This window comes from Pleurodeles waltl, chromosome 6 (assembly GCF_031143425.1).
Source record: "Pleurodeles waltl isolate 20211129_DDA chromosome 6, aPleWal1.hap1.20221129, whole genome shotgun sequence".
NCBI lineage: Eukaryota > Metazoa > Chordata > Amphibia > Caudata > Salamandridae > Pleurodeles > Pleurodeles waltl.
The window spans coordinates 729666643-729692701 of record NC_090445.1 but is presented as its reverse complement, the minus strand read 5'-3'; the positions used below and the strand labels follow the sequence as shown (position 1 = coordinate 729692701).

Genomic DNA, 26059 nt, shown 5'->3' with positions numbered 1-26059 from the left:
CTGTGTTTGATAAAGTACATCTTCGAGATCTGGGATTGCATTTAGGCTCATAGTAAGACCTGGCGTTGTGCGCTGAACCCAAACACCAGAGGCAGAACTTGTGGAGCTCTAAAACAGGCATCTGTTTGCAACAGCCACTCCAAGGCTTAAACCCTGAAGTTTTAGGAGTCGGCATAGTTCCCTCATACAAAGGAAAAAAGAATTCTGAAGCAAAAACTTGTCAACTGACGGAAAAGGGTGACAGCGACCTCCAGATCAGCATTTGAAGGCATGGAAAGAAAAGAGCTGAATTTAGCACGCATGGTAGAGCTTATAGGCAACACAGCCCGTCGCCTACAGGGAGGAAGAAAGTTGGTGGGAGCCACACAATGCCACCTGTTAGTGCACAGGAGCAAAACTGTTTCAATCTTTTAGACCCAGTATGGCAACTGGGGATAGTCTAAAGGACAGGAATCTGCAGTTAGAAGTATCCTCAGAACTAAACAATTACTGTCCTATTACATTGTTACCAGCATTAACGAAAATTCTAGAAAGAATTGTGGCAAAGTAGGTGTTGTCTTTTCTAAAGAAGTTGCAGAGTCTAGACACCTGGCAACTAGGTTTCAGACTTAGATAGTTTAATCACTGATTGTGGACGAAATGAGAATAATAACATGAGAAAAATAACTGATAAAGAGGACGCATAGTGTCTCATATCGTGAGACCTTTCTGCCAAAGGAAGTGCACTGTGTCTCATATTGTGAAATATTTCTGCCACATTCAAGAAGGCGGACAATGACATTCTAAAAAGAAGACATATATGTCAAAGCAACTAATTTGTTCACATCTTTTGTAGTTCAGAATAGACAAACGAGTCCGGAATCTATCTGCTCCATCTCTTTCTGGGTTGGTCCCCTAATCCAGCACTCAAGGTGGAATCAATTAGGGGAGTTACTGTGATCAAAAGACTAGTGCTGGAAGATCAAAATGATGCATTAACTTGCTCCTAAATTCATGGTTTATGGTAGCCAGGCACTGCAAGCTGGAGTCATACCTTTCTGCGTTTTATCATACAGTGACTATTGTATTGGTCTATTACCTGGATCTACCTGAGGATGCTGTTATCGCTAGGAAAACAACTGGACTGAGGAAATATGGCCATGTGTCATCCACCAGAAGGAAGCTGCACTGGTTCCCGGTTAAAAAGAAAGTGTAAGTTAAAACCCTCTGACTGAGTCACGGAATCTGCTAAGGGATAGAAAAGGCCTGCGCTCAAAGACAGATTTGCAAAATACACTAATACATGCATCTTCCGATTTAGCATCATCGTTTTGCCGTAGGTAACTAGGTTTACGTTAAGCAGTACGGGTGTCTAGCCTACAATTTATCTTTGTACAACGCTGTAAAACAGTTTTCCCTTAGATCTTTTTAGTTGGTAAAACCAACTTGCTTTTAGAAGAACTCTTAAATCATTCTAGTTTTACAAACCCTTTCTTCATGCTATTCGTCTTTAGAGCCCTTCCTTGGTTTCTTACCAGTGTTTCTAGCTCTTTGATGGTCTTTAGTGACCGAGTGGTTCATAGGGAAGAAATAAATTTAAGTGCTGCAACCTATTTATACTCTGTTGTGATAAAGTGCTGTTGAGAGCTTTCAAAGTGATAAGACACACCACTGAGACATTCTACCTAAACTGATAATAAGAAAATGCTGCAAGTAAATTTATTCAAGCAACACTGCCGTGCAACTCAATATTTAGTTATGTTTTCCTCTCTTTATAATTATTTTTTTTATAGAATACATTTGAGTGTTTCCAATGTTTTCCAAATCTTTGAAAATCAGTATTTATCAGTGTTTACACTAAAAATGCACATGAATTGTATGCTTCAGTTTTTACAAAATGTGTTGCTTTTGTTGAACTGCATGTGATGCATGCACATTTAATTTAAAGAACAAGCTGCAGAATGTAAATGTTGCAATCCACTTGCACTGTGCGCAGCTGACTTCTGGATGACTGTACTATGTTCAATTTCATTTAATTTATTTTATTGTTTATTATCTATGCTTTTTTATAAAGCACAAAAATCAGCGGGTACCTCAGCGCTGTCAGAAAGAAAAATAAAAAGAATCTCAATTTAAGAGCGGGGAATGCACTAAGAAGTCCGATCATATTAAAAATAAGTTCTTGACCAGCTACCTAAATTTAAGTAAAGTCCTTCTATTGTTGATCTGCAAAATCTAGGTGCATTTACCAGTAATGCCTGTTCCTATCTCAGATTGCGTTTCGGAGAGCAAAAAGAGAAACGCCTTGTTTGAGGGTCATCCTTACCTTGTACAGGGCTTTATGAACTAGGCAAAAGCCTTTGACCTGAGATGAAACTGAATTTGCCACTGTTTAATATCTGTCGGGTTTGTGCATTCAGAACCATTTGTGACTTTGTAATTGATTTTGTTGGAAGTTCCAAATACACTAGGGTCCTGATGTAGAGTTTGGCAGACGGGTTACACCATTACCAATGTGGCGGATATCCCATCTGCTGTATTACGATCTCCATAAGCTACAATGGGACTGTATTATGGCAGACAGGTTATCCATCACATTTGTGAAGTAACCCCTGCCACCAATCTCTAAATCAGGATCTGAGTTACAAAGGTCCTGTCTGTAAGAAATATGTGCATTGACAATGTGAACACTTTACTGAACTTTTTGAAAATCAGGGCGAACTGAACGGAAAACCAGTAGATTACTCCACTGACCTAACGGAGGTGCTGCATGCCGAATTCTGAAATGTCCGGTGCCCCAGCGGATATTTCATGCATTGACAGGAAACACAGTGGTATCTGCCAATGCATTGTTGCTTTGCTGGACAGCTCCATCAAACACGACAGAACCGTATGTCGAAGTCACATTTCTTTTTATTTTCTAAAAGAAAATTCCAAAGAGGGATTTATTTTTCAAAATAAAAAAACCCAATGCCTTCCTTGCCATGAGAGTTTCCCCCTATTGCGAGGGGGCATTGAACACTTTTCAGTGCCGCTTAACACCAGGTATTCTCTGGCATTGCCGAGCATTGAAAATCAGCTATATAGGTGGCCGGACATAAAGCCAAATATCCAACAACTTTTACTCCGTCGGGTCATCTGAAGAGTTTGACCATGGCAGAAATGGAGTAGTCTCTGCCGTTGTCAAACTATGGTATGGCTGAGACCTCCATAGCCTTGGAAGGGAGGGAACAGCCAAGATATAAAACAGGCACTTCGTTACAAACTAACATTGATTAGGGAACCAAAGCCTGCACAAAAATGGATATCATTCATATAATCCTATATAAAATTTAGTGCCTGACCATAAGCTAGTGCCATGTGAAAGTGTTAAACTTCTGAGCTACGCTAGGCTAATTTGTGTTCCTGTGTTCTTAAAAGCCTAAAACTTTATTTTTCAGTATACTTGTTTCAGATTTTCCGTTTTCTTGCACTCTTTGCATGCCTACAAGGAGATGGTGCATATTTTGTGATGTTTTCAGACAGTGTTGACGTTTTTCTTTTTGACAAACATCACATTGAATTCTAGTAATTCTAATTTCACTTTTAAAATTCTAGCTATGTGATTTCTAACCCCAGCCTGCACAGTGTTGTTGGCCAAAAGGCCAGTAATGGCTTAAGCTGTTGCACGTCATTGGACCACCTCGGATAATTTTATTCTGTTTTCATATGTGGAAAGTTTTGTGTCATGCTTTCACCAGTCTCCAAAGCAAATTAGGCAAACCACTGCCCAAAGGAACTAGTCACTCCACCATGTGTTGAATAAATCATCAGATGTTTGGCATGGATTCTGCTATGGATACTAACCCATGAACAAGGGTTTTTGTTATGTAGTAGTTTTTGCCATTCAGTGACAGAATAAATCAAGCACTAGCACAGTCAATATGTTCGGCCTCCATTTTTCTACAGTGGAAACATGAAACAATAAAAAACTCCTTTCTGTATGCAATGCGTCTATGAGATAAAATATATAATGTGTGATGAGAAACTGTACTTTTGAAATGTAAAATAGTCGCTCATCCACTGCAATGTCAAATGAAGCAGAATGATACACCAAAGAACCCATGGTAGATGGTGAGACAGAAATACTCCGCTGAGCGGCACCACAGCCACGCTGTATACTTTAAAGAACTACTCATGGTATGTCATACTAGCACCAGCGGACTCGAGCCACATTTAAACACTGCCAAAAGAAGCTATTGTAGCCCTTTCTTCCTTATTACTGGTTTCTATAAGAAACAAGCATTTGCAATGGAATGGGTTGAGCATTTGCCTGAGTTAGAGATATTGGTGTTGTAAATTCATAACTGGACTTTTCTTGCCACATAAATTGGTCAACCCTGCTTCATAATTTGGTCTTTTCCTGCCACATAATTCAAGTGGCCCTGCATATAACTAAAGCACTTCCATTTACCTTCTTCCTCTATCTGCAGCCAAAAACGAACATGTTGCCATTTAGCATTCTAATTTAAATCTGCCATGCTAATTCCAATAGAATACCACTTTCACCACCCCACCATCAGAGTTGCTGACTGGCTAACACAACTCCCAAAACAAGACAGCCACGGAGGAGTAATGAGAGAAATAAACTAGAATGGTCACCCAAACATATCAAGAGTATTCAGTCACAGTGTAATAGGATATTACGTTGGCCTGGATCATGGTCATAACTGCAATATGGAGTGATTAATAAAACATACAAAATTACCATATAAACCCAATAAAAACCTTTATCAGAAATAAATGAGTGGCATTAGACTGTAATACTCAAAACAACCCCTAGAGGACACCACAATGAAAATAGCATTTGTAAGAAACATGGTAATGTTACCATATAGTTAGCCCCTAGAGGACATAACCACATGAAAAGAAAATGACTGAAAGTACTGCAGTGTAACCATATATTTAGCCCTAGAGGGCGTACTGCATTACACATTTTCAGGCCTACTGTAATACTAAAGCCATTAGAACACAAACTACTTCAGGCTGTAAAACAGAAGTTCCAGCCATTCGAGAGCTTAAAATGGTATTGAATGGTGGGAGGTTATTATTTTGGGGTCCCACTAACCTAGTGTGGGGACTCGTAGATGACTCAGACAGAAAAAATGTGCATCATGCTGAACGCTATGGGCAAAAATGTTGTGAAAAAGAATGCTTGCAAAGCATTATGGTGTGACTTTTTCTGAGTGCAGTGAATAATGTAGCATCGGCTCTCCCGGCTGTGCTGGGAAAGCTGCCTTGTGGATTTCTGTGTTTTTTAGAAAAGCATATATGAATTATAAGTGTTTTTTGGAAGCCTATGGAGCGCAAAGGGGAGAGCAAAAAGAAATGACTCTGATTAAGTAACAGTGTGACCAGCACTCCAATACCACCAACTGAGTTTGCGCTGTTCGCGTTGTGAGGACCATGGCTGCCGTGGAGCACGCAGGGGAGAGACAAACGAAAAAATAGTTCACCCTGCTGAAGTATATTGGCACTCATGCAATTATCCACGTAAAATGGTCAGTCTGCAAGGCGGAAACAAAACCGACCCAAGGCAGGGCAAACTTAAAGAATTACCAGTGACATCAAGGGATTTTTGAAAGGCAAGCCCACGAAAGAGTGAAAGTGATGGGTGAGAGGTGGGCGTGGTTAAAAGCTCACAATACTTACAACAGGTCAAAGCACTTGCGCACTCGACCTAATAAAGCCAAATTACAGAGGTCCTTCAATAAGAAATTTAAAATGTTATGCATAAATTCTCATTTGGAGGAGTGGTAGGCTCTCCTGCTTTCAGTGTCAATCTATACACAAATCAAAATGTACTTCTGTGTTTACATTAAAAACAGGAAAGTATATCTTCAGGCAGTTACTTAATTTCCAAAATGTTTATTTTCAAGCCCTTTAGTAATTGTGCCTGTGAAGAGAAAATCCCAGGCAGACAATTAAATTACCTTTGGTAGCGCTCCTTCTGGTGGATACGCCATCTCACTGCAGACTTCATTAGAACAGCACCAGGCGCTACACTGGAACTGGATCATTTTTAGCATGGACCTACATAGACTTGTAAGTGACAACCGGAAATGTATATAGGTGCCACCCAAGTGCTTTGATGTCTGTTGCTTTGTGGAAATTGTCCGCGCCTTTGGACGCAGAACGCCAAAATAATTATTTATGCCAGTGTGCGCAGCTCTAAGGTGGGACCTTTTAGAACAGAAAAGAGACATTCCACAGAATGGGGAGGAGGTGAGGAAGGTGAGATTAAAAAGCAGTACCTCCCCCGGTGGCTGGTCTGTGGAATGACCGAGACTTCACAGACTTGCAGGACCATATATGGCCAAAACTGTCCTTTCTGTTATACCTGACTGTTAAGGCAGTAGACGTTTGCGAATCTGTGCATCGATGCCCATGTCGCTGCCTGACAGATAGGCAGGACAGGTTCTCCCTGCCAAAGCATTGGTAGCAGTTTTGGCCCTGGTGAAATGGGCCCTCAACCCTGCTGTAGGATGTTTTTCACTATCACATAGCAGATCTAGAAGCACAGGACTATCCACCTGGATATGGTCCTTTTGCATTGCCTTGCCTTTCTTTGCCCCGGAGAACCCCACAAAGAGCTCACCGTCCATGCGATGGCCCTTAGTATGACAAATATGAAAACAGAGTGCTCTTTTGGGGTGTAAAAAATGGAGTCAAGTACTCCTCTTTCGAGTGACTGGGGGTGGGGTGGGGTGGGGTAAAACCTCGGAAGTATGATTGATTGCCTGACGAGAAAAGAGATGACAAACTTTAGGAGAAAATAATGCTCTGGTCTTCAGCACCAGCTTGTACATAAGGCATGCTCATGTAGCTGACATTTTTGCAATGAAAAAATAATCTTCATCATCAGCAGACATAGGGAACAGCTATGTAATGACTCAAAGGAAGTACACATCAGAAACATAAGAGCCAAGATAAGGTCTCACTGTGACATCACAATGAGTTCTGGGAAAAACATGTTAAGCAAACCTTTGAGAAAACGCATCACAATATGTGAGTTGAACAAGAATGGTTAGACCGGAAAAAGCAACAAATCATTGGCAAAACCAATAGGTTTAGCCTCTGTGAAATCTATTGTTTTTTTGGCAAATTTTTTTAACGCGTGTTGAACAATATGGCTTTAAGTTTAAAGAAAAGAGCTACAAAATGTCCATTGTTGATCAAGCGTAGAGCTTTTTTTAACTTTATAATATGCTGCACAGCAGCTCATGCTGCTGTGTAACATGTCTAGAAAAACACTGCCAAAGCAAGTCAATTTTGCAGAGGCGAGACCTTATTGACTTTGCCAGTGCTTTTTTAAAATAAAAAAATAAAAACTCTGCCTGCCTTATGGTGAAAGCTAGAGAAAGGGTCCCTCTCGAATTGCTTCTCTTTTTTCCTCATTTCCTTCCAATTACTAACATCCTTACACTGTCAGATCCCAGGCCGTTTGATACTGCTTTCTTAAATACCATCAATGCATGAGCGCGTTCAGGAAAAAGCACTGTATAGTTAAATCCTTTGGCTGCCGTTTTTACCAAATCGCACTTTATTAGATCGGTTGTATGTACACATCTATGTATATGCCTGTGAAAGCCACTATTGTGACAGTCAACAGTGAAAACCTACATTAAATAATTACTTTGAGGTGGCCTGGATGAGTTCTCTTGAATACCACGTTCTGGCTTTTATTTAAAGTTGTCATATCATTTGGGTCCATTGACTCATCCCTTTTTTGCCTTGCTGCCCACATAGAGGCACAGCACAATAAAGCAGCTCTGGGAGTTTGCAGATGATCTGTCTTGCAGCCATGCTATCTACATGTGAAATTCTTGTGCCTGTGTTGTGTGCGTGTTTGTGATGTTGAAACCCCTGAAACTGTTAATAACTGAAGCTGGGCTGTATATGAGGGGGATTTGTACTGCTAACACTTGTGGTGTGTCAGTGCTGTGTGTGTTAAGGCAGCAAGTACCTTTTCTGTCTCTAGGTTCCTGGTGTTTTAAGGGTGCTTCCCATGTTAGTGTTCTCTGTGTTAAGGAAGCATGAGCGACTACTGTCTGCGTTTTATATCTTCAGTGTGTGATCTTCACAAGTCTCTAGGGTACCCGTCTGTTTGTGAGGAAATAGTGTGCTGCACCTGTGCTGGTGTTAAGGAAGATTACATTTACAGTAGCCTGTGATGTACCAAAGCTGTGAGTGTGAAGGAAGGATCTGCTACTGCTACCTGTGCTGAACTCGATTGGTGTTTAAAGGAAGCTTCCCATGTTAGTGTACTCCGTGTTAAGGAAGCTTGGACGACTGCTGACCGTGTTTTATATCTTCTGTGTGTGTAGGAAGTTTACATTGTTGCTGCCAAGGCTATACGTGTTGCACGTGTGAGAGGAACAATTATATTGCTGCTACTTTGCCTGCATGTTCCGTGGACCAGTGTTAGAAAGTGTTCATTTCTGTGGACTGTGCTTTACCTGCTGTGTGTGTGTAATGGAAGTTTTACAGCTACTGCCTCTGGTGTACCTGTGCAGCACGCTTAAATTAATGTTTGAGTGTGGGTGTAAGAGGATCATACATCAGTTTTCTCTGATAAAGCTGTTGTGTGTATAGGAAATCTTGCGCAGTAACTGTATGTAATCTATCTGGTCTTTGTGTGTTTGCACGTGTGTATAAATGAAGGAAACTTGCGCTGCTGCTTCCATGCTGTGCCAGGTCTGTGTGTGAGGGAGACATGACAGTTACTGCATGTACTGTAAGTGATACCAAGTGAGGGAAGCTTCCTCTGCTGCTTCCATGCTGTACCAGTTCTGTGTACGCCAGTTGTTACCTATGCAGTACCAGTACCAGGTGAGGATAGTTTGCATTGCTACTTCCATGCTTTACCAGGGCTAAGTACGTCAGAGGTAAGTGACAGTTGTTGCCTACCCAGGGTATTGCGTGAGGGCAGCTTGCAGTGCTCTTTCATGCTGTACCATGTCTGTCTATGTGAGAGGCACATGACTGTTGTTGCCAATGCTGTAGTGGTACTATGTAAGAGAAACTTGCACTGCTGCTGTACACGATGACACACATACACAGGCAAATAGTTTCTCTTTGTCTTACTCTAAAGCACTCTTTGTTCTGCTCTTATCCAGTAGACTGCCTTTCAACCACGTAAAGGAGATGCATTTTGATAATCGGCATGCTGTGTTGCGGAAGTGTATTTTTGTAGGTCTTTTTAATTCAGCCTCTTCGTTATTGTGATTCAAATAAATAACATCATAATCAGAGCTGAAGCTCTGGGAGGCCACCTGCATCAGCACAGCTGATGAAACCCGCGACCCAAATGACTGTGTAATTCATAAACATTTCAACACAGTGGCAGGCGCAAATTACTGCAGAAAAAAAGCACCCAAAAGCAGTTTCCTATGAACCAGAGAACATAAGCAGAAAAGTTGGTTTCTCTGGTTATGTCAGAATTGCAACAGTTTTATGATCAAAGCTGTGCTGGAAGAAATAAACAGCTTCTGCCATGGTTGATGTGCAGTTATAGTGAAGCAGTGACGCTCCGTCATTCTTCTTTGTAGTCCCTTTTCTGTTTCTCAGACGTCATCACGGCTGTGCCATTGCTGCTTGCACTAATGCATTGGGAGGAGCGGGAGATAAGTAACACTGTTACATCTGGGGCAGAGTTGATGTACGGTTCGGACCACTGTAACTCCACAGGGGGTCAGCTTGTGCAGCACTGCCAGAGCTGCAAGTTAGTAAAATTAAGGAAGGTTCTGAAAGTACCCTTTGGACAGAGCAATATCGCAATTCGCTATCTGTACGGCATTTGAACTCCCCCACCGATACCTCCCCCCACCCCCGTTTTTTAATAAAACTGCTTTAAACTAAGGCTAGTAAATAAAACAGTGCAAGCTGTGAGGAGCAATCAACTATTAATATTTGTCCTAAGCCCCCTCTGTATGTATCGGTGCTGGAGCAGGCATGGAGGTTTTTTTGGGGTGGGGGGGTGGGATCAGTGAGAAGCACTTTAAATGAAATAAAAAAGTACCACCACAAGCATCCAGCTGCTGCGAGTGGAAGGAGACTGGCCACGGGAAGTAGTACTTGGTCCAGGCTCTACAACATCAAAACGTAGGCAGGTGGAGGCGATGACCAGCAAAACAACACGTGGGACCCAGCCAATGGTAAGTAGAGCAATGTGGAGGCACGTGATAGCCAGCCAATGGTAAGAAATATGATGTAGGAGCCAGGTGGGAGCGAGCCAATGGTAAGTCGAGGTAAGTAATGAGCAGGCTCCAAGCCCCTTTTAAGATTTTTTTTTTATTTAAATGCAAGAGTTTTGAAAGCTAAGTGCAAGCGCTGGGCAGGCGACACCTAAAAATGTTGAAACTTCTAACAGTGCTTTGGAGTGAGGCAGAGTCAATAAGAAGGCCCACAACGTCACCTATCCACAAGCAGGGACTATGTCAAAAAATCTTCTGGATCTAGTCTGTTGTCTGGAGATATTCTAAAACTGAGTAATCTGGGGTGAGACATAGCCACTAAAAATAATTACCAGCTCCCATAAACCCTCTTGGTTGAGAGTAATCTCTGCTATTTACCAGGTAGTGGGTTGGGGAGGTTAACCGCAGCAAAAATTAAACCAAAATGTCTTAGATCACTAATTAAATGCTATTATCCCAGAGTATGGTAATCTGCATTTCCGCCTGGCTTAACAAAGGAGATACACACACCTGCACAGGTTACCCATCTTGTAGGTTTCTACATCTATCCCAAAAGATATAGAGGAGCACCTCCAGGTAAACTGCTCTCGTTATACATCGGGTGTCTATTCTTGGTAATAACTCACATTCTTTCATGATTTGGAACACTGACTGAAGTTTAGATAAATCGTTTTTTTAGCATTTTGATTGCAAGTACATAACTACGTTACATTCATCATCTTGCTTTGACAGTTTATTTAACAATCCGAGCGGCTTGAAGCAACAGTGAGAAGGGAGAGGTGTGGTATTAACAGACGACCTTGACAACTGCAACGCTGGAATTGAGATGGGATCTGCAGGATGAAAAAAAAAAGGTGGGGGGCCACACCTTAAAATGGCGATGGGCAACAGCATCAGTTTAACTATGGCCTTGAAGTGGTCCTCTGAAGCAACAGGGGCTATGGCAATGACTACAAGTTCCACTAGATGAACCTTTCACAACCAAAGACTCTGCTAATGTGAGTAAGCGGGGTGGCTGTGAAGGTCAGTAAGGGAACCATCTTGAGAACAGGGCTCGAGCTCCGAGGCCTCATGGAGGACACCTCTCAGTATCGGGAAATAAAGGGGGCTCCAATGAATGATTTGGAGGAGGCACTACCCCTAGAACAACTGTACAATAAAACAAATAACCACGTTGTGGACAGACTCACCCCCAGGCCAGTTTCTTTTTCTTCTTCCGTGCTTCCTGAGATGCCAGCTCCTCCTGCCTGGCTTTTATAAACTCACGGCAGGCCACTGCTTTGGCGATCTTCACACCCATCTGTAATGAGGAATGGGTTAGCAGAGTCGGCGAAAACACAGTCAGATAGGTACAAGGGGCAACATTTGCGATAGCAGTTAGGTGATTTCGTAGATTCACTCTGATTCTAGTCAACATAGAGCAAACGTGTCTTCTCAGTTTGTTTACAACTTCTGCTTTGTAGTAAAAATTATACCAACCCCTTACCTTTCCTGTTTAAGCTGAAATCACGATTGCTAACTGTTGACGGGCAGCACTTTGCTCATCAATTATTAGGCTGTAGGTATGACTCCGCGTCCTGTTCCACTGTCTGTCTGGCGTGGTCGATTCGTGTATGTGCATTTTACCGTGAGTGACCGGGTGAGAAAGGCCTGAGCTAGAAACGTGGCTCATGCCCGAGTCTGCATTATAGCAACACTCAGATTAAGGAGTATCCGGTCCAAACTAGCCCTTTTCACATTGATTAGATTAATGAGATTTATTCGGAAAACAATATGTATAAAATCATAAATTCAAAACAAATACATATACATTTCTATACAAGTACACGATCAAATTCACTGGATGTCAACGTGATCAATGCACATGTTTTCTTGCTGCTATTATAACAGTTTTGACCGATGTTAAGTAACCGTGATAGGCGAATGAAACCATCAAGCGTGCTGACATTCAGCTTCAACAGTCCATCCTCTTTAAAGTATTTTTATGAGGTATTGTTTCTTTTAAAATGCACAAAAATGTAACGTGTTTTGTTGTGCGTAACAACAATTACACAAAAGTAGATTTTATCTGTCACACTATCCATCTTACCTAAATGACCTCTCTGCCGCAACCCCGCGCATAACTCCTTTGCCATCCTTTTAGTTGCCTACCAACTTGTATCATTCCACTGCTTACATTCAGGGAACTACTTATTAGTTCTTCTCCATGGACAGTGCACATAGGTTGTCGATTGCAACAGTCTATTGTGCTTTAAAAAAACAAAACTCTATAATGGGGTTTTTAGCACAGCGATTATTTACCAATGATTGGCTTCATTGTCATTATTATCTTCTTACATTTTATTAGTGACTGCATGTCTATTTCACTTTGCCTGGGCGTCTTTGTTTTCTTTCCTGGAGCATGGAAAAAGTACTGATTGATTTCTTGGAGTTGTTCCATGCTGCTTGCACTCGGATTGTGGAACTATTTTTTTCTGAGTGTATACTGGTTTTCTGTATGCTCGTTATACGCTCCTAAACCACTCTAGCTCGTTATATAGCTGCTTTGATGCCCCTTTGTTTTTGCTTTTTATGGGCGAGCGCAAAGCGCTCCGTCCCATTCTGTAATCTCTCTTTGAGCTAACAACCACGCCCATGTCACGTCAGTCACTTACATTGGTTCGTGGGCTTGCCTTTTAAAATCCGCTTGTTTTCATTTGTGAAAGGCATGCCTTTTCCGGTGTTTAGCCCTCCTACCCAGCACCGGTAAACTGCAAAAAACATACGAGGCTCGATGTTTTCAGCATGGTGTCCGAACCACTTTCTCTTTTTATTTTCCACGCAGCGCGATTGCGCTGCATTTTACATAGTGCGATCGCGCTGCGTTTTGTCTTTACAACGCTAATAGCTCTAACTCGAGCAAATGCGAGACCTGTTGCACTGAAAATGCTTTTGTTTGTTGTGAGCCCACCACTCCCCCACTTGCTTCTTGCTTTCCATATTATTCAAAACTTCACTTTCCATTAAGATGCTTTTCTCCAGCTGGTCTTTTCCTTGCCACATAACACAATATATAAAATCTGAATAAAGTTACGTGTAGCAGCATTCACTAAGGGTGCATTTGATTATGACTCGTTCTCGTTTTGGTCACCTTCCGTGTAATTTCTCCTTCCTACCCACTATGGGGAAATCCAAAGCAAGTCAAGTGTTTTTAAATTGTACCAACTAGTGATACTGGTGCCTGCTTAAGTGCATGTGCATGAGTGCTGTTAGTATTTCACAGCTTGTTCGCCTCTTTAACACACCAAACTATAATATAATATACAATAACAGACCATAACATACAATATTATAAAGTAACAGACCATCACATAATATGTTATGCAATAGGAAACCATACCATAACATACTACACCATACAATAAAAGGCCATATCTTACTACAAAATGGCAAGCAGTATCATGCCATAGCAATACAATGACAGGCCGTACCACTATTATACTATCCGATCAAGTCAACCTCACCTCTTAACCCTAAAGTCATCCTTACCTCACTTTACCTCTACCCACCCTAGCTCTCAAGTCAAACTTTACTCCCTTCTGCCCACCTCTGAGCCCCCAAGTCACCCTCTCCTCCCTTTACCATTACCCACCCCTAAGCCCTTAAGTCACCCTCACCTCCCTTTACCTCTACCCACCCCCGAACATTAGTCACCATCACCATCACCTCCCCTAACCTCTTACAACCCACCCCATACCAAAAATGCTAAAAAACAGAGAGCTTCAGCTCAGGTGTAAGATAAACCTTTGTTGTGAAGGCAAGAGAATAATCCAATACTAAAACAAGCATTGGCAATGCCAATAGGTCTCACATATACAAGAGCTGTTGGCTTTGGCAATGTGTTCTGATATGTTGTACACCAGTGTGGCTGCTGTTCAGCATGGCTAAAAGTTAGTGGTGTGGAGTGAGTAGAGCGCCTTAGAGTGGATTTGTTTGAATGTTGTACAGTGGAGTACAGTGTCACAGAGCTGAGTAGAGAGGAGTAGAGTTGAGTGGTAGAGAGTGTCAGAGTGGAGTGGGTGGAATAGGGTGGAGTGGGTTGGAGTGGACTGAGGTAGTGGGGTGGATTGGACTCAAATAGAATGGGGTGGATTAGACTAGGGTAGAGTGGGGTGGATTGAGCGGAGAGGGGTGGATTGGTGTGGGGTGGACTGTAGTGGGGTGAACTGAAATGGAGTGAGGTCGATGGGAATTGGGGCGATTTGAGTGGGGTGGGTGGTTTAGATTACAGTGATAGGGTTGCGTGGGGTGGATTGATTGAAGTGGGGTGGATAAGATTGGAATGGAGTATGGTGGATTAGATTGGACTGGTGTTGGATGGATTGGACTGTATTGGAGTGGGGTGAACTGGATTGGGGTGGAGTTGACTGGGATGGATCGGAGTGGGGTAGACTGAACTGGGGTGGGTTGGTTTGGATTGGGATAGAGTGGGTGGACTGGCGTAGAGTGTGGTGGATTAGAGTGAGTGGGGTGGACTGGACTGGAGTGGATTTGGGTGGAGTGGAATGGGATGGAGTGGGCTGCAGTGGGATGAATTGGATTGTGGTGGGATGTGTTGCACGGGACGTGGGTGGATTGGAGTGGGTTATACTGCATGAAGGTAGAGTGGAGTGGATTGATTGGACTGGGGTGGGGTGGACTGAAGTGGGGTGGGGTGGACTGAAGTGGGTGGTTTGGAGTGAATTAGAATGTAGTCGATTTGAGTGGGGCAGGCTGGATGGATTGGAGTGCGGAGGACTGAACTGAGATGGGGTGGGGTGGATTGGGGTACAGTGCGGTGGAGTAGATTAAAATAGCGTGGAGTGGATTGAAATTGTATGGGGTAGATTGAAATGGTGTGGGGTGGATTGGGTGGACTGAAAATGGCAATTGTTTCTACCTACTAGACAGGGGTCACCAAGGGCACTACATAAGGGACTGAAATGCTAAATGCAGACGAGCGAACCATTTCACTTTTTCTCACCTCAGTAGATTCACAGGTCACCAGTTTCAAGAATGCACCATTAACTCTTAGAAATCATTCTTAAGCTTGCACCAGAGCCACCTGTATTATGATTTGAATGATTTTATTAATAATCAGAACATCTGGCAGCCCGATCGTAATGCTTTTGTTTTAAAATCACAGCAGGGCTATGTTAGCTGTTCTAAGTGAGGAATTAAAATAGTCCAGGTCCTACATTTGTGCTAGATTATTTTCGCATACTTTTATCTTTTACAAAATGTTTTAAAATATTTCAGATTCTTTGACAAAAGGCTGAGGTTGGCCCATGAGAATCTCCTCATGAAGCAGGTTAGGAAGATGAACAATGGTATTCCCTTGTTCCAGATCAAGCGGTTTCCCCAATAAAGGGGTGTCTGGAGCTTCTGAAGAAAAGGCACAAGGTTCAAATTCCAGACTTGGATGGGACAAGCTAGTGTCTGCAACAAAATGGTCTATCTAGATCTCTCTCTGATCTTCCAGAGAACCCCCATGATCAGAGGGGAGCGGATGCATCAAACCATTTACCTAGAAAAACTACCCCTCCCCGAGTGTCCCTAAGGGTAGTTAGAAGAGCCAGGTCTTCAGCGTATTGCGGAACTCAAGAAGTGAGAAGGCTTTATTGTGTTGTGGGAGGCTCCTCCATGTTCTGGTGTGATGTATGAGAACAAACGACCTACTGTTCTGCTCTTGTGAATAGGGAGGTTGTGTGAGAGTGAGGTTGAGCGTAGGTGTCTGTTCCGTTGGTGAAAGTGTATGTGGTTGTTGAGGTATGCTGGCTCACTATGTTGCAAATGGCTGCATTTGTGAACTAGGAGCCAGTGGAGCTCTCTGAGGTGGCGAGAGATGTGGGATCAGAGTGAGAGGTTGAGTACGACTATAGTGACAGCATTCAGGATGGTCTGGATTCTGTCTAGGAGCTACTTGGAGATTTTGGCATAGACTGCATTGCGTAGTCAAGCCTGCTATTGATGAGTGAATGCGTGATGGTCCATCTGGTGTTCCGTAGCAGGCATTTGACAATTTTTGGTAGCATACAAAGGATGGGGAAGCAAGCAGCATTCACTGCGTTGACTTGAGCCGTCAGGTTGATCTTGCCATTCTTGAAGTTACCCAGATTCCTGGTGTGGTTGGTGGGTGTTGATGGGAAGGTCTGTTAAGGAGGGAGTGGTTGATATCATACAGATTCACTGGGGATGCACTCTCCTTTTTCCTAAGAGGAAGGTAAAAGGCGTCATCTTTCCCAGTCTCAGAGCTCTGAAGGAAGGACAGGCACTTTTGCTAATAAAAGGAAGGTGCTCTTGCCTTCCAGTTGATGGTCCTGTAATGAAGACTGTGGTAGAAGCGGCCAAGACAGAATTGGCTGAGGAATCTGGAGCACACAGCCATTCCATACAACTGAGTGAACCCATGCATCTGGGTGAATGCATCTTCTATGTTCATGTTTGATGCATTCCCACAGATGTGATTCTGGTTTGAGATTTGATGTTTAACAAAAAGTGCACTAACAAAATGATTTGGCGCTCAAATGATTCATTGAATAATAACAATGTAAAAAATATAATTGTCAGAATCTTTTAGTAAAAAAAGACCATTGAGCTATTGAATATGTTTAAAAGACACATCTTAAGAAACATAATATAAAAATTGACATGCACAACATATTGTTTAGGAAACATTAAAATAAACTGTTAAGGTTCGTAAGTGCACACAAGACAGGGGTATGTGACTGCCAGCCATGGCAATCTGCACACACAACAGGGCGACATGTGGCAAGTAGTCTACATGTATTTCTTAATGTTAAACACAATACAGGCTTAGTTGTAATCTAATATGGTCACAGTCTTATTGATAAATGTGCTTGGATGTGTGGCCAAAGTGGAGCGCCTAAAAGGTAGCTTTGCTCGTTTACATGACATGGGTAAGAAAAAGTGTGCTCAATTACGGCGTTTCTTTCTGAAACTCACTCTACCTGGCCAGAAAAGAATTAGTTCCTTTCTCTGATGCGCTTTTGCCAACTGGGCAACTGAAATGTGCAATTAAGAAAAATGGCCTTATAGGTGCAATCTAGTAAGAAGGAAGACAAATATTCGGTTGCTTCAGTGTCGGACAAGAAGCATTGCTCACTACCCTCTTTAATAAAACAAGAACCAAGCATTAGCGGATTTGTCTTCGCTCAATAGAGCACCATGATTAGGAAAGATAAAGAAGGCATCAGTGCAGAGGATCTTAGACATCGACCGATTCTTGTAGATATGCTGAGATACAGTGTTTCAACTTGAGCACTATAACTTGGCAATTTACCATAAACTAATATATCTGTGCTGTTCGCTGGTTATAACTTAGGTAGGGGTTTCGACTATTTACTTATGGATATGTGACGAAATAGAACTAATCTAACCTTTGTTCAAATGAATAATTGATGAGCTTTTTATAATATGTACAATCATTCTAGTTTGATTTGCTGAGAAATAGCGTATAATAACTAATTATATACTGTAAAATATCAACCCTGGTGTGTGAGAACTTACTTCAAAGTACAGGGCTGGTTCTGTCTACCACTGTGGGAGAGTGATTCTCCGACATATTTTGTCTGACTCCTAACACTCTCGTCTACCTCAGCATAACTCACTGAGGAAGGAATGAGATACATCACCAAGTTTTAGTTTTCCCTGAAAAGCTCAGTTTCCCTATGGGGCTTTAGACATTCGCTGGGTGTGACCAGGCTCCCCAATAACTTGGGGATAACACAACACGGCTCTGCCCATCTACTAAGAAAATCAATGGGTGGAAAGAAAGCCTATTTCTCCTTCATGCAGAGCCTGTCTGTGCAACCGTAACGCTTGGAGGACAACTCCAAAGTAGTTAAGGAAACTGACGAACAGGCCAATAGAGTAAAATAGGTTGGCTTAATTATACAGTCAAGTTTTTGTTTGTATATTATGTTTTTCAGTTTCATTCATACTTGTTGGTAATACTTTCCAGTAACCCAAAAATCCTGAAGGAATGTGGGAGAAAGAACTGATGGATCATCAGAATGCCCAGCAACTTGAACATGAGGTTTAAGTAAACATCGGTATGCCAGACTCTATGAAACCAAGTGATCTGCCACCATTTTAACTGAGTACAGTTCTGAGAGATGAAGATGGACCTATAATTGATGTGCTGCAGAGACAGTCAGTCTATGGCTGTCTCAAATAAGATAGCATCCTAAAGTAAGTTACTTCATTTCACTTGATCTCAAGACACAGTGACGCTGTCAACTACATGACAGCCTTCAACGGGGAGGGAGATACTGATAGGAGGTAGGAGAGGGATATATTTTAGGGAAGGTTTCTGCAATGCTGCTCTACAGTCCATATTTGAATGAATCGCCAAATCTTTATCAAACCCTTCCCATGTCTCTTTCAAAATTACTTACAACATATACATGAACTGTGTTAAAACAAAACCCAGACCTACGACCTACCCAAGGGCACAGAATGTCCAGAACTATTTTCCAGTCTCCAAGCAAACTACTGCATAGCCAACATTAACAACAAATATACAGTAGTCTACTGATCAACAAAATATTATTTTAGGCATCCTGTCCTCGGTGATGGTATAAACAAATGAACCTTTTTATTTATATCATGCATGCACAGTACTTCTGCTTTTATCTTTTTTAATCACCATTAATAAATTATATTATAACTCAAATTAAAACCACTGAGATGATCAATCTCAGAACAATTAAATGCTGCGTTGGCCCTGTGATGTCAACTTATGAAATGCAGATCACTCTAGATGTCAGCAGAGGGCAGTTTAGTCACTACATCATCTTGACAACAGTTCATAGGTTTTTATCAAAAGCCTCGTTCAGTGTACTTTGAGATCTCATGAATCAAGGAAACATATTAGGATGTGCTAATCTGGGCTGAAGAATTCTCTCTCTGAAATAAAACAGGAGAGTGTTAGGGGGGCTTAAACATTGTGGTAGGATGATTGGGAGAACCCTTGTTTTTTAAGGACTTTCTTAGGCTATCAGGATTATTGTGGCACTGTAATGTCGGTTAAGGTGCTAGCTGTATCCATGTCAGCATTAGAACAGAGTTAATGTACACAGGAAACAATTTAACCTTCTGCGCTGGATCCATATATTTCCAATTGAATTCTGGCCTATCTCACGCCAGAACAAGAGTGGGGCATGCAGAACTGCATACCCCAAAAACGCCTGATTGTCCCATGTCTTCCTGCTCTGGAAATCATCCCAGCAGTTTTACATCCCTGGCAGACCACGAGTTATCAGTGCGCTTCTTAAACATAAAGTGTTTTATTAGTTCCTCCCTGCAGTGGGGGAACAGTTTGATCTTGCCCTCCTAGATTGCTCTGTTTCATGCCTTCATAAATACCTCTTTGTCAATCTACACAGGGTTACATCCTAATCCTAGTTAGGTTTATGTGTCTAAATTTCAAATGAATGTCCAACCAGTTTTGGAAGGGATCTGGGTTTTTTAAGATTCTTGAAGACTTCTTTCGTTTGCAAGGGCTTTACGAAGTCAGTGCAATACCAATACAAAGATACAAAAACACAATTATTGTTTACATTTCAGACTCAGTCCGTCAACTTAGTGAGAGAATCACCCAGTTTCTCATTCAGGTCTCATTTCAACCTTGGACACATGATGTTGGTGGAAGTTAAGGTAGTATCATAACTTTCCGATTCCACATCTGTTTATGTTTTGCGCAGTAGTCGGCAATGGCGCCCACATCAACCCAAACTTCCCCATAACATTTTCTGAAAAGCCAATTGGATAGTCTGAATGCTCGGAGGCATTAATATGGATACATGGCCAGGACTGACCTTTAGTGAAAAGGTGGAAAAAATATTCACTTTTTATGTGTAGAGGAGCAATGTCTGGTATTTTATCTGCCTGTAAAAAGTCTCCACTCTAAGATTTTCTCACGGATGCAAAGTAAAAAGAGCAGGACATTTTCATAATTACTTTTTCCTGCTCAAGATATACCAGTAGAGCACCATTCCTGACTACTTATACTTATATTCTCATAGTTCGACAAACCCTGTGCAGTGCAATTTTTTAAGGTTTATTTTTTTAGTTTCTACTGATGTTTGCGAACAGCGGGAGAGAGAAAAATATGTATTCTTTTCCATGATTTGGGGGAGCATGAGAGCCCTTTTACAGCACCTGTGCCCCCCCCAGACAGTTTGAATTAGCTCATAGGTGTGGAGGAGTATTTGGGTGCCAACCTATTATCCCAAGGACTGGGTTTTTTGCCCACACGTCACAAAGGTGGAGGTACTCTATAGTCCCCTGCCAAACAAAAGGGCAGGGCATGATCACACCAGGCCTACAGGCTGCCGTTCTTACTAGCCCCACCAGCCATGTCCAAGGGCAGGGAGGTCCTTAGACATATATGGTTATTCCCATGAATGTAGTGATATTTAACCTCCATCTTGCTCCCAAAATGGTGTTCTCACCTTGCCCATTACAGGGGTACAGTGTGCCTATTTCAATCTTCCCCAAGGAAGAGCTGGACTTTGCCGGCTCCACCTTCCTTGCCCAAAGGCAGGAGAGTATTTATTTTCCATCTTGCCCAAATCAGGGACGGTATTCGCTGGTTGCCCCCAAGGGCAGGAGAATATTTATCTGCCCAACTTTGCCTGAGTTATTTAGAGCTCCCTGCCATAAGAAAGCTCATAGAGTATTCAGTGCTACCCAACCCCACATCTTGCTTGCACCGTCCATGCTCATGGTGTTGGGTATCATATGCACAGGATAGCACACTGATAAAACTCCTACTAGAGAAATGATGTGTGGAGCATTACCAAGTAGCAAACAATCAGAAGGAAACCAAGCACTTGATTTAATAACAAGCACTGGCAACGCCAATAAGTCTCACATGTGTGAGAACTATTGGCTTTGCCAATGTGTTATAGCCATGTTGTACAGCACAGTGGATGCAGCTCCGCATGACTAAAAGTTAGTAGTGGGGCACTGAGCAGAGTGGAGTAGAAAGGCATAAAGTGGTGTGACGCAGACTACAGTGGAATACAGCAGAGCAGCATACAGCAGAGTGGCACGGACTGGAGCAGAGTACAGTGGTGAAGAATGGAGTGATACAGCGTGGCATTGTGCAGCATAGAGTGATGCAGAGTGGCAGAGTAGAGTGAATTAAAGTGGTACAGAGTGGAGAGTCATAGAAAAGCGTGACGTGGAGTAGCATAGAGTAGAGTGGCCTGGTGTAGAGAAGACTGAAGTGGCACAGAGCAGAGTGCATTAGAGTTGCGTTGAGCAGAGTGGAGTGGCACAGAGTGGCATGTGCCATTGTGTGGAATGGAGTGGCGTGGAATGGTGTGGAGTAGAGGTGAGTGATTAGATTGGTACAGACTGGAGAACAATGGTGTAGAGCAGAATGGCATAGAGTAGAATAGTGTTGAGTGGCACAGAGTAGTGTGGCACAGTGGGATCGAATGGCATGAAGTAGTTCAGAGTGGCGTGGCTTAGAGTGGAGGGGTGTAGAATGGCGTGACGATGAATAGAGTGGCATAGAGCAGAGTGGGGTGGAGTGCCCTTGTGTGGAATGGAGTGGCACAGAGTAGCTGTTTTGTTTCACTAATGACCGAGCTGAAACACTCATGCACTGACAAAAATCTCTGGAATGCGCTTCTTAGTCCAAAGAAGACATTGATTATTTCACTTCGCAAGGTTCGTAAAAGGAGATTAGCGTGCTGAAATCATACCTTTAAAAATGGTCACAGCAATGAAATGAAAACATGTACAAATGATTCTCCACTACAATATACACAGCACATATATGTATCTATATTATAATGCAAAGCAAATAATGAATTAAAAAATATGCGTCACCATGAGGCAAGGGCACAACTGTTTCATTTCCCTTCTATTCAGCATCAGATCGCCAGATCCCAGAATTGATCGAGGAGAGAGAGGTCAATTATCCTCACAGAAGGATGACACACCCCAGCATCCTGGGTATGCCTGAGATTTGCAAACACTCTCAGTCCTCGGTCTATCTGGTCTCGACCTCTTATACTTTGAACAAACGAGAGGAAAATTCTAGAACCTCCCTCTCACTGCAGAACTTTATTATTCAAAACATGCTGATTACTTTAGGCCCGCTTTGAAAATAACACGTCAGGACTTGGCCACAATCCCAAGGTGCCACTTCAAAACAAGACCGTTCCCTGCCGTCTTAGTACATTCTTATGAGCCTAAGCCCTGGTGAGAAAGAACACGAAAAATAAAAACATGAGCACAGTGTACAACATGGAAAACTACTTGCAGCTTTTAACGTGGCGGTGGCTAATGCTAAAATAAAGTCAATAGGCATAGTATGGAGTATGGAATGGCATAGAGTGGCTTAGAGTAGAGTGGCATAGAGTGGGTCGGAGTGCCCTGCAGTGGCACTGAGTAGAGTAGTGTGGCAGAGAGTAGAGTGCACTGTATGGAGTGGCGTGGAGTGGTATAGAGTGGCATTATGTGGAGTGACAGAGTGTAGTGGCATAAATTGGCATAGAGTATATTGGTGTACAGTGGAGTGGCATAGAGTATAGTAGCAGAGAATACAGTGGGTTGCAGTAGGATGAGTAAAGTGGAGTAGAGCAGTGGAAAGTGGATTGGCGTAGAGTGGCACAGATCAAAGCAGCTTAGGGGGAGTTGGGTACAGTGCTTTAAAGTGGAATTGAGTGAAGTGCCATAGAGTAGAATAGGGTGGCCTGGAGTCCAGCAGTGGCGTAGAGTGGAGTGGAGTAGAGTTGTGTGGTGTGGCATAGAGTGACACAGAGTGGAGTGACGTAAAGTAGAGTGGAGAGGTGCAGAGTTGAGTGGCAAAGAGTAGAGCAACACAGAGTACAGCTGCATTGAGTATAGTGGTGTAGAGTAAAGTGGACTAGAGTGGCACAGAGAAGAGTATCATTGTAGTGGAATGTCACTGATTGGTGTGGCAGGTGAGAGTGGGTTAGCGTGAAATAGACTGGAGTGGTATGTCGTACATTGGAGTTGTGTGGCATGTTGTACAGTGTTCTACACTGGAGTAGAGTGTTGTGGAGTAGTGTATAGTGGATTGGCATGTCACAGAGTAAATTGGAGTGGCTTACAGTATCTTAAGAGTAGAGTAGAGTATTGGAGAGTACAGTGTCGCCGAGAGGAGTGGCGTAGAGTGGAATGGAATGGAGTGACATAGGCCCTCATTATCAAACTGGCGGTAAATGCAGCCAACCGCCACGCTGGCGGCCGCCAACATAAGTCGGCGGTGGCGAATATCCATTCACCATATTATGACACACACACACACACCAATCTGACAGAATACAGCCACATACACAAAGGTCAGTGCTAAACTGGCGGTCCCAAAACTCATACAGTTACGCCAACAAAACAACGCCCATCACATTGTGACCCATGAATCACCACAGCGGACATTCAACGGCGGCAGTACATACCGCTGCGCTCAAAATGGACACCCATATACAAAACACCACCACATTGGCCAATACGAAAAACACACACCTGAAATTCATACACACACCACAGCCACACCACTATAAAACACACACACACATTACCCACAACCCTTTACCAACAACAATTACTGCCAGGAGATTGACACCAACAGCACCGAGACAACTCAACACACACACACCACTCACACCCATAAATCCCTCACGCACTCCGCATCACACACCGCACCACATTACTCAACACACTCTCACCAACAAACACCACACAAGACCCATGGCCCCACAAAGGCACCCCCGTTTCACTGAGGAGGAGGTAAGGGTCATGGTGGAGACAATTGTCAGGTTGGAGCCACAGTGGTTTGGAACACAGGTACACCAGATATCGATTGCAAGGAAGATGAAGCTATGGCGGAGAATCGTGGCCAGGATCAACGCCATGGGACAGCACCCAAGAACAAGGGACGACATCAGGAAGAGGTGGAACGACCTACGGGGGAAAGTACATTCCAAAGCAGCAAGGCACCAGCTCGCCATACAGAGGACCCCCACCTCCTCCCCCACAGCTCACAGCATGGGAGGAGCAAGTACTGGCAATACTGCATCCTGAGGGACTCGCTGGAGTAGCCGGAGGACTGGACACTAGTAAGTCAACATTTAACACATCACCCCCCATACCTGCATGCCATCACACCCCCTCAACCTCACTCCATCCCACACACTGCACCTACACATTTGACTAACCACAATGCCAGGCCCTGCATGCTATACAAATGCATGGACACCCCTCCCAGTCCTGCATGGACACCCATCACTAAAGCATGCACAGCATAGAGAAACTAACATTCCCACAATACATCACCATACACAAGCAAGAGGTGGCAGAGCAAGACCAACAATTGCGGGGAAGCCAGGGATGTACAATATGTCTCACATGTGAAGCACAATACATCACTTACATCCCCACAGGTGCCCCAGCCAAAGTCAGTGGAGAGGACGTGCCACGACTATCCAGTCCCCCAACAGAAGATGCCCCCAGTGATGACAGTAACTCTGGACTTCAGGATCTGGATGACCTACCTGGCCCATCAGGGACCACTAGACAGCTGTTTACCCAAGCCCACTCACAGACCACCACAGAGCCTCCCCCATCAGGATCCAACACCACAGCACCCACCCAGCATACCCACACCTCTGTCCCCAAGACACGTCAATCAGCAGTGTGCCCACCTGTACAGGGACCCCAGGCCACACCTCGCCCCCAAGACAATCAGGGACCTGGGGTCAGTGGCAGTGGGCACACCATTCAGGGGACAGAGGCACAGGTCAACAGGGACACAGGGAGGACTGCTGTGCGCCAGGGGAGGACAGGACCAGGGAACCGACTCTCCAAGAGGCACTCTCCGAGATCCTGGGAGCCTACCAACATTCCCAGGATACGATGGTCCAGATCCTTGACAATGTGCAGGAGAACAGACGGCTGCAGGAGGGACAGTATCAGGGGACTTGCAGGCCATCAACACCACCCTGATCTCCATAGCCGGGATACTGGAAGATATGGCCAACATCATGAGGGAGGCAACAGCACACCAGCGGGCCCCTACCACTAGCCAGTCAACTGAATAGCCCTCCACTTCCGCTGCCGCTAGTGGGCAGGAGGCCTCGCCACAGGACCCACAGGCCACCAGCACTCATCCCCCTGCAGAAGGTGAATCACCCCGCAAACGTTCCCTGCGACCCAAACAGAAGCCAGAGACAACTGCCAAGACACCACCAGGAAATGAGACTCTCCTGATTGTGTCCCACCCTGTCACCTTGAACTGCCTTTGCTCCCCTTTCTATGGCCACTTGGACACTGCACCTGTGCTACAAACATACTGGAACAATACCCTAATAATCCATTGCACTTTCCCCTCAATTTCTTAGCACTACAATAAACACCCTTGACCACAATTTAAATACTTGTATGTCATGTGTTGAAACAGTGTATTAATGGAAACAGTTACATCTGTTGCAAATGAACTGTACAGTGTGAGAGCATAGAAATAATGACCTGTAGCTGGCTGTAGTCAGCACATCAGTACACAGTTGTCACTGCACCAAAATCTGTAAAATGATAATCCATAGGTGACATTAAGTAGAGGTAAAAAGTGGGTAATGCCATCATGCCATGGCCACACAGAACACACCAATAGTCATAGAAATGTGAAGTTGCACTGACTCACCTGTGTGTCATTGGAAGTACTGACCAAGGCTCACATATTAGCCACACCCTGTGCCTCTGTAGTTGGGCCATCACATTTGGGATGCTGCTATTCCTCAGGACAAAGGCATCATGCACCGACCCAG

General features: G+C 43.5%; 1 protein-coding gene across 1 annotated transcript in view; it reads right to left on the bottom strand.

The window, feature by feature from the left end:
* FAM204A (family with sequence similarity 204 member A) overlaps positions 1–26059 on the bottom strand; it is a 313312-nt gene that overhangs the window by 5537 nt on the left and 281716 nt on the right. The window contains exon 6 of the mRNA XM_069239248.1: positions 11405–11514. Coding sequence (XP_069095349.1) covers positions 11405–11514 — 110 coding nt within the window. The remainder of the gene's footprint in view (positions 1–11404; positions 11515–26059) is intronic.